Raw genomic sequence first — 8,924 nt, 5'->3', positions numbered from 1 at the left:
CTTAACATCACAGAAAGCTACAGTCATCCAAACATCCATGTGAAAAGGACAGGTTCCATTTGGAAAAATCCAGACCAGCAACACAGTTGTCTCTACTATTTATACTACACAGGTATATTATTTCATTGAACTGTAAATATTGCTGATTTTACACTCGAGATTTTTTGTTTTAACTGCAATTGAAGACACTGAAGCAACAATACAGTATGCCGACTGCGACATTCAAGGGAACATAACCTCCTACTGATGTCAGGGCATTAACACACGGAGCTCCCATTAACGCCAGTGCAAGGAGCTCCCATTAACTCCTATGCACTGACACTGGAATAGACAATGAACTTCATAAATCTCCCAGAAAGATTTCCTCTCTGACAATCAAGTCTTGAAATTAGAAAGCAATGTTTTATTTCTATTGCTTTCTAATGTGGCTCCAGTAAAAGGTAAGAAATAGCTTTTAAACTTAACCATTCATGAGAGGGAGCTCTGCTTTTTAGACCAGAACTATCATCTTATAATGAAGAGAACGGACATGCATACAGCGAGAAGAACCCCAATCTGTAACGGACAAAACTGCCAGAAAGGGAGACAATTTTGATTCAAGTTGCAGTTCTGGTTGCATATAATTATGAACCAGGTACGCTCCGAGAACTTATAAATTTCTACATTTTAAATTACAGCAGAATAGTGAAAACATGTGGCAATCGTTTTGACTTAGTAACAAACTTTCATGTAGATCCAAAATATTAGGTTATTCCATTTGATATTTCACTACAGAAAGACAAAACTTGTCTGAGACACATCAAAGTGTTGCATCTGTTACAAATGCAGCCAGAAGAGACCATGTTGATTCATCAACTTCAAAACTCCCCAGTGAGTTCTTTTAAAGTTAATAATATAATGAGGCCTGATGTCCCACACTTAAGAGAAAACATCGGCCTGACTTCTGAGTAAGAAGGCAAAGCCCATCTTCTGTTTCAATATCCAGCCAGAACTCGGTAGAGAAGTGGAACTCTATAAAAATAATGAGCAACTTAATTCATGCAGAGATGTAAAATAAAAGCTATGCAAGTACTTCCTCACTCACAGCAAATTCATTGCACTGAGATTATCACAATAAATACTAGATAAATCAGTACAATTGGCCATTATTTTGAAGAGCATTCTCATGATATAAAAATGGGTTTGTGGGAACAGGGCAGTGGTTTTTTCCTTCTTTTATTTTTTTTTCCTACTGTTTTAATAAGAATTAAGAGGGGAAACATATCCTGACAACAGACTGTAACATGCAGTATGGCTGAACTCAATCACATAAACAATTTCAAATGAGGTATGCTGTTTAAATCCATTTTTAATTAGCAAACTTAATGTAAAATCATGGCAAGCATGGCAAAGTCTAGATAATATATTTATAACAAAAAGACCCTGAGCAACATCATAAATCTGTAAGAACACCGATTATTTTGATTTTGGAAATCTCCCTTTTAAGCCATTTGCATCATTTTGGTCACTGGGGTTTGCTGTTCACAAAAGGTCAGCACGTCCTGTGGCTCTGACTGGAACCCACCACACGCCTCTTAATGAATGCATCTAAACCAAAGACACGGTCACAGGGATGGCTGGGAAGGAAGGTGTTAAGGAGCGTCCTGCTGGCCGCCAGTCAGACATCGCTGGGCGATCTCGCTCTCTGAGACAGGTTAGAAGGAATGCAGCCACAGCAGACGAGCCACAGCGCTTTCTGTATCTCCTGGTTTCTAAAAGCATATATTACAGGGTTGATGATGGAATTGTAGGTAGCAGGCAGGAGGGTGGCATAGGTATATATAGAAGGATAGGTGTAATCTGCTATTAAAGAATAGAGCGTAAAAGGCATCCAGCAAGCCGCGAAAGTCCCCAAAATAATGGCCAAAGTAGACACTCCTTTTCGGGTGGTGACATAGTGGGAAGTGGCCAGGAAATGGTGCTGCAAGGCAATCTGATGGGCATGGCGCATCACGATTTTACAGATCTGAATGTAGAGCTGCAGCATGAGGGCAAACATAAGCAAGAAGGAGACCGAGAGGACCGCCGCGTTATTTTTAGTGAGCGGTCTGATAACACTGCAGGTGGATTCATCTCTGAGGCAGTTCCAGCCCATCACAGGCAGCAGTCCGATACAGATAGCTGCTCCCCACAGCAGTACAAGCATGACATAGGTAAAAGTGACAGTCCTCTCCGAATTGTAAGTCAAAGCGTAATACAAGGAAAGGTACCGATCGACAGTGATAGCCAGCAAGCTGCCAACGGACGCGGAGAAAGAGGCAACAATGAGTCCAACCGTCACCAGTTTGGTGGCTTCCGAGCGCAGCAGGTAAGCAAACACGAAATTGACGATAAGTCCGATCCCCGCCAGGAGGTCCGCCAGCGCCAGGCTGCCTATCAGCAGGAACATGGGCGCGCGGAGGCTGGGGTTATGGAAAATGATAAGCACCACCACGGCATTCTCGCAGGAGATGAGGGTCCCCGAGGTGCACAGGACAATGTCCCAGGGGTTCACCCAGAGCTCTGGCTCCGGCTCTACCACGGGAACCAGGGAGGAGCCCGAGGCGTTCTCGATAGAGCCGGCTTCTACGCGGTCCTGAGGCAGCCAGCTCGCATTGACCGTCGGCTCTTCATTCATTTTAACCCCGGTTCTTCAACGGAAAGACAGGGTTTTACCGCCCGCACGCAGCGCTGCAGGCAGCGCCCCGAGAGCGCAGCGCCCCGGGCGGCACCGCCTGCCGGGAGGGCTCTTGTTACATAAACGGCACCGCAGACGGAGGTGGGTACCCGGAGCACCGACCCCCGCTGAGGGAAAGGCGCCACAGCGCGACCCCCCGCCCCGCAGCGCCGCTGTGCCGCAGCCGCGGTGAGCGTTACGGGTGAGGGGGCGACGGTCCTTCCCCGACCCCCTGTGAGCAAAGCCCCGCCCGGGGTGGGGGGCTGAGGTCCTCCGAGGGCTCACAAACTCCGCGCGGGCACCGCAACCCCCAGGCAGCCCCCCCCCCCGGCACGCACACACCTGGGCTGTCCCGGAGGACGAGGCTCGCAGGGTCCCTCCTAGGCGGCCGCCCTCCACCACTCGGCGCTAGGGGCCGAGGGCGCAGCGCAGGTGCGCGCGCTCGCCCCCCCCCCCCCCCCTCTCCTGGGCGCGCAGGGGTTCGGGGGGGAAGAGGGGGGGAAAGGGGAAGGCGGCGCGCGCGCGGCCACGTGGGCTCTGCGCGGGAACGGGGGTTCGCCTCGTGCTCGCGCGCCTGCGCAGATGCCTCCTGCTGCGAGGCGGGAGGGAGCGGGTGGGGGTTCAGCGCTTGGTCGGCTATGTACGAGAGGTCTTCGTGCAGGGCTGTAACAAAGACAGCCTCCCTGTGATACAGGGAGAGCCGTGAACAGGAACAAGGATGTGACGTTGGGGGTATGGAGTAGGCAGTGAGGTGGGCTGAGAACTGGCTGACTGGCAGAACTCAGGAGGTTGCCGTCAGCGGCACAGAGTCTAGTTGGAGACCTGTAGCTGTGGGCTTTCCTTTAGGTCAGGGCAGGCTCTGTTCAACATGTAGTTGAATATGTTGTTGTTTTTGTTTGACATGTTCATCAGTGACACGCACGAAGGGATAGAGTTCACCCACAGCAGGTTTGCTGATGATACAAAGCTAGAAGGCTGTGTTGCCATTCAGCAAGACCTGGACAGACTGGAGAGTTGGGTAAAGAGGAAAAGGGCAACGAGGGCAAAGGGGGAGGAAAAACCACATGTGCCAGTACAGGTTGATGGCTGACCTGCTGAAAAGGAGCTCTGCAGAGGAGGACCTGGTGTTCTGTTGGGCAGCAGGTTGGCCATGAGCCAGCAGTGTGCCCCTGTGACCAAGTGGGATCCTGGGGTGCATTACAAAGAGTGTGGCCAGCAGGTGCAGGGATGTGGTTCTCCTCCTCTACACTGCCATGGTGAGGCCACATCAGGAGTGCTGTGTCCAGTTCTGGGCTCCCCAGTTCAAGAAAGACAGGGAACTACTGGAGAGAGTCGAATTGAGGACCACAAAGATGACTGGGGCTTAGAGCATCTCCCTTATGGGAAAAGGCTGAGAGAGCTGGGGCTGTTCAGCCTGGAGAAGAGAAGACAGAGGGGATCTCTGCTGTTCATAAATATCTGAGGAGTGAGAGTCAAATGGTTGAAGCGAGGCTCCTTTCAGTGGTATACGGTGACAGAGCAAGGGTAAATAGGCAAAAACTGGGATGCAAGAAGTTACATACAGACATGCAAAAGAACTTCTCTACTGTGAGGGTGACAGAGCACTGAAACAGGTTGCCCAGAGAAGTGGTGGAGCCTTCTTCTCTGGTGATATTCAAAACCTGTTTGAATGCTTTCCTGCTCAGCCTGTGTTAGCAGGGAACTTGCTTTAGCAGGGGTTGTACTGGATGATCTCCAGAGGTTCCTTCCAAGCCCTATGATTCTGTGTTACCTCTGGTCAGGGCACTGATGAGATTAGTATTTGAAAGCTGGATGCACTTTTTTTTTTTTTTTTTTTTTTTTTTTTTTTTGATGTACTGAGAAAGAAGAGAGAATTCAGAGAAAAGTCACAGACATGGCATTGAAGACCTGAGAAATTGCGTCATAGTGAGGGATTTATAGAAGTTACTCTTTTCAGTTTCTCTAGGAGAAAATTAAGAGATGACTGGATTAGAGCATTCTTTCACCAGGATTTTATACGCCTCTAACAGAAAAGGGTATAATGCCTGGAAGCCAGTTAGAGAAGTTCAGATTCAAAATCAAACACATTTAATAGCAAGATAATTAATCACTGGAGCAGTGCATCCAGCACAAATGATTTCCTCTTAATACCTTTTAGGAAGATGACTTTATGAAATAGAAGTTCTACGTGTGCAAATGCCAGAATAAAAACTGTGCCCCAAATTAGTAACACCTTATTTTTATTTCTTTATAGGTTATGATAGCAGGGAAAATTTTCTCTTAACTCACAGGTAAAAGACCATGATGGTCTTAGATGTCTGGAAGCTATTCCTTCTCGCTTGGGTGCCAACTGCTTTTAATAGCCATGGTTAGCATAAGGCATCCTCTGTCAGAGAACTCTATCTTACCTAATAATTGGTTCAATGTTTGGAATCTTAAAAGTATCTGACTTGGGGATATGTTTCCCTGAATGTACGTCTATTTTTATTTTTTTTAACCACTGTTTCTCTTTCCTACTTCCTTTAACAAAGCACATGTGTACATTAAATAACTATTTTGCTCCTCTTTTTTTGATTTGTCATGGTTGGATTATTCTGGAACTGGGTACAGTGCACATTGTTTATGCTTCTGTGCATCTTTCATCTATTTTTTGCTACATCTATAACAAGTGCTTTCATGCCAGTCTCCGATTACTGATTACGAGTAAAGCTTGAGATGCATGTGGTATGCAGTGAGCTTCTTCAGGCCACCACAAAATACATTAAGTTCAAAAATTACATTAAGTTCAAAGGACCACAGAGGACGTTGGTTCTGTGCTCACTTCTCAGGCTTTTTAAACCAGAAAACAAGACATACATAATAAAAATACTAAAAGGTGTATGTTATCATGGCAAAAGTTTGTACTGTGAATCATTATATTGAACATGCTTAGGTGGAAAGGCTGGCTTCCAGCTATATTTGGTTGCTCTGTTTGCTGGCAGAGTAATCTCTCAAAGCTGAAAGTGATTCAAGGTGTGTTGATAATTCTAGGTATTTAAAATGAGATAATGGGCATCCTGAGTATTAAAAGCATGGGGAATATTTCTGAGAATGTTTCTGAACGGTGTGTTCAGTTATAATAGAGGAGGTGACCAAGTTCCCTGACAGAAACCTGTCTATACTCCTACATCATATATATATGATGATTTACATTATGAAGCTTGTATCTTGGTGGAAATTGTGATGCTTAAAGGTATGTTATCACACCTGAATGCTGGAGCTGGCTACTACTGGAGGCAATATTTTCATGATTTTCTTAACCAACTATGTAACCTGTACGGTAGGCGAAAGAGAGAAACAAGAGAAGAAGATGCGTGAGCTTGCACACATTCATAATCTGAGCACTATAGACCTGAAGCTGCTATAAAGCTCACAAATGTCTTTTCAAAATTGCCCAAGTGGAGTGTACTGCAATACACAGCAGCAAAATTAGCTGTTAGGAGGTTGGATGGATGGGTGGATGGATGGATGGATGGATGGATGGATGGATGGATGGACGGACAGATGGTCCAACAAGATGCTCTCATTGTGCAGAAACATTGAAGTTATTGTTCATTGACTGCTTTCTGTGATGTGAACTAATGTCTTTCAGTGAGAGAGTTCTAACTGTCAGCTTGCTTGGTGGCCAAATAAACTGAATAGAAGGGTTTGACTTCCTCTTTTGTGTCAGAGGAAACTATATCTCAGCAATTCTTGACATCCACCATATTTTTCAAGAATTATTACCTTCATGAAAATGATGCTGCACTTTAATCCATGTTATCAAATGAAGTTAAAATGTAGTTCAGGAGGAATCCACTGGAAAGGAAACATTTGCAGCTCTGCTATGAGATAATCTCTGAATGGAAACACCTTTCCGAATTGGTGCCTCTCACGCTTCAAATATAAGGTGCTCTTTTTCTCTTCCAAAGCTCCTCAGGAAATATTTGATATTGAGAAGTATTCATCATTGGCTATTTTGAATCCCGTTTGAAGGAAGCATGTTGACAGATTTATTAAAAAAAGTAAGGAGTATTCAAATAAGTCTTACAGAGGTCAGACTTGTTGGTCCAAAGATTTCTCTTGGCCTTAAGTGCTAAGAGACTCAAAGATTTCTGAGTTTTATTTGATGTTTGTTCTGAGTGCTACTTTTATCTGCATCCACTTGGTAAATAGCTGAATATGCTTTGTAGGCTTTACTTCAGTATACCATACTTCCAGAAGTGTTCTTATTTTCTATAGAAAAGAGGTACATTCACGTAATTAATGTGACACCCCATAAAATACCATCTTCAGAACCCTCCCTGCTTCTCTGACTGCTTTTACTATATTTGGCTAGTACACACCAAATTAATACTCAAACAAAACTGTTACTGATGGCACAGTACATTAGGCAGAGCTTGGTATCAGTGACAAAAGGCCAAGCATCAGCACATGAACTTTTAATTTTTAATTACTTCCAGAATCTCTCTCAAAGGTAAAGGTGTGATGACAAGAGCTGTGTTTCCTATTGGCTCATTTCCAATCTGATGTGAAACGGCGAGTAATAGAATAAAGATCCTAATGTACTTTCCACTGATGTTCTGACCATGACGCCCTTCTGTTTGAATCCCTAGCTAAATGCACTTATTTTCCCCTTTAAAATACACTGAATTCCACCTGCCCTACGATGCTCTGAATCCACTCATTTCTGCCATCCTTTTTTATACATTAACTCTTGGCCTTCCCACCCTATCCAAACACCCACTGGTGTTTGCTGAAGAACTGCATACGCATGAAATACACTGCTGGGCTCAAGTGTTCCACTGTAATTGTACTGTTATATTGATAATGAATGACTTATGCTGAATCTCCATGCGATTGCAGAACTACTGAAACTTCAAGGGCTAGGTTTGTTGATGCGTCTTCCTTTGGAATGTCCACCTCAAATAATAAGCACTTTACTGAAGTATTTTTTAACTTACAGGCATATAGTAATCAAATGATTGAACTTGGCATTTAAACTATAAGCTGCAGAAATCTCTGGAGTAATTACTGCTTCGAAAAGAGCAAGAAAATGACTTTAATAACTCTAGGGCTAACTATAGCCTATGATGAATTATAAACTAGATGATAGGCTTCTAGTATTTTACTATCTGGACAGTGACCCAGAACAACCTCTTTCTGTGGCCATAAAAGTGATTAATTTTCACAGCTCGTTCATCCATGGAAAAATTTTCAGCTAAGATGACCAGTCTCTGTAATGAGAGTGATTTTAAGTAAACCATTTCTGGGGTTCACAGAGAATCTACTAAAAAAGCTATTATTTGTAACCAGTGCCCATTCATACAGTGGAATTTATATGCACACATGCTAATTGTGCATTTACTTGCATTTTTGGTTTAGTGATCATGCTGATGTATCTTTCTTTTTTTAATACTAGCAAGAGATCTCATTTAAATTTTAAAAAGCTTTGAATTGGGGATTTTAAATTATGTATATTAGAGTTGAAATTAGAGCTTGAAAATTACATGCTTATTAGCAGCTGTTGTCTAAAAATTAGTGCATGGTCATAACTCTGGGGAGTTGTTATAACGCTGGTGTTTCCCGAAATGTCAAATGCTTTATACATCTGACATTCAGATGGTGGAAAGAGGAACGGTGAAATATGCGACCTCACAGCTGGTAATTGAAAGCTGGCCTTAATAAGTCAGGTCTACAGGGCTGCTCAGCTGCTCATAGATGCATTAGGTGTGTGATTAAGTATCTGAACCTGTGAAGATTTATAAGAGCAATCATTATTCACAGCAGTCATATGAATAAAGAATAATACTGTAAAGGAGATTTTAAGATCAGTGGGAAAAGGGAGATGAGCAGAACTGGTGGCTCATCGTGATTTCATTTATAAGGCCATAAATCTATCGCCTCATGGCTCCCCTTCTACATATTTGGGATCAGTGTCTGATATTTAAGGATCCCACGGATGTGGTAGGGAGTTTGGGGCTGATGCAGTGACAGTGTAAACAGTGCAACTGTACAGCTGCTGTACACGTGTACAGCTGTATATCATGTGGCTGAGAACACTGGGCTGCACCGGCTTGATCTAATGGAGCAGTAAATACATGCCCGGTAAATACAGCCAGTGTTTCTGTTGTGGTGAAGCATAGGCAGAGTTCTTCCATGTGTATTTAAAATATGTTAGCGATCTCTGTCCCTTGCTATTAAGAAGAAT

General features: G+C 43.9%; 1 protein-coding gene across 1 annotated transcript; it reads right to left on the bottom strand.

Moving 5' to 3' along the window:
- Nucleotides 1-1,657: 1,657 nt before the first annotated feature.
- GPR12 (G protein-coupled receptor 12) lies at nucleotides 1,658-2,656 on the bottom strand. Its single transcript, XM_042839088.1, has one exon. The coding sequence runs from the start codon at nucleotides 2,654-2,656 to the stop codon at nucleotides 1,658-1,660; it is 999 nt and encodes a 332-aa protein (XP_042695022.1).
- Between the last annotated feature and the right edge of the window lie 6,268 nt (nucleotides 2,657-8,924).

The sequence above is a fragment of the Centrocercus urophasianus genome, unplaced genomic scaffold (genome assembly GCF_019232065.1).
Source record: "Centrocercus urophasianus isolate 14NV4802_14NV808 unplaced genomic scaffold, USGS_Curo_1.0 seq_9, whole genome shotgun sequence".
Taxonomy (NCBI): Eukaryota; Metazoa; Chordata; class Aves; order Galliformes; family Phasianidae; genus Centrocercus; species Centrocercus urophasianus.
The sequence above is the reverse complement of the archived record's forward strand: the minus strand, read 5'-3'. Positions and strand labels throughout refer to the sequence as shown.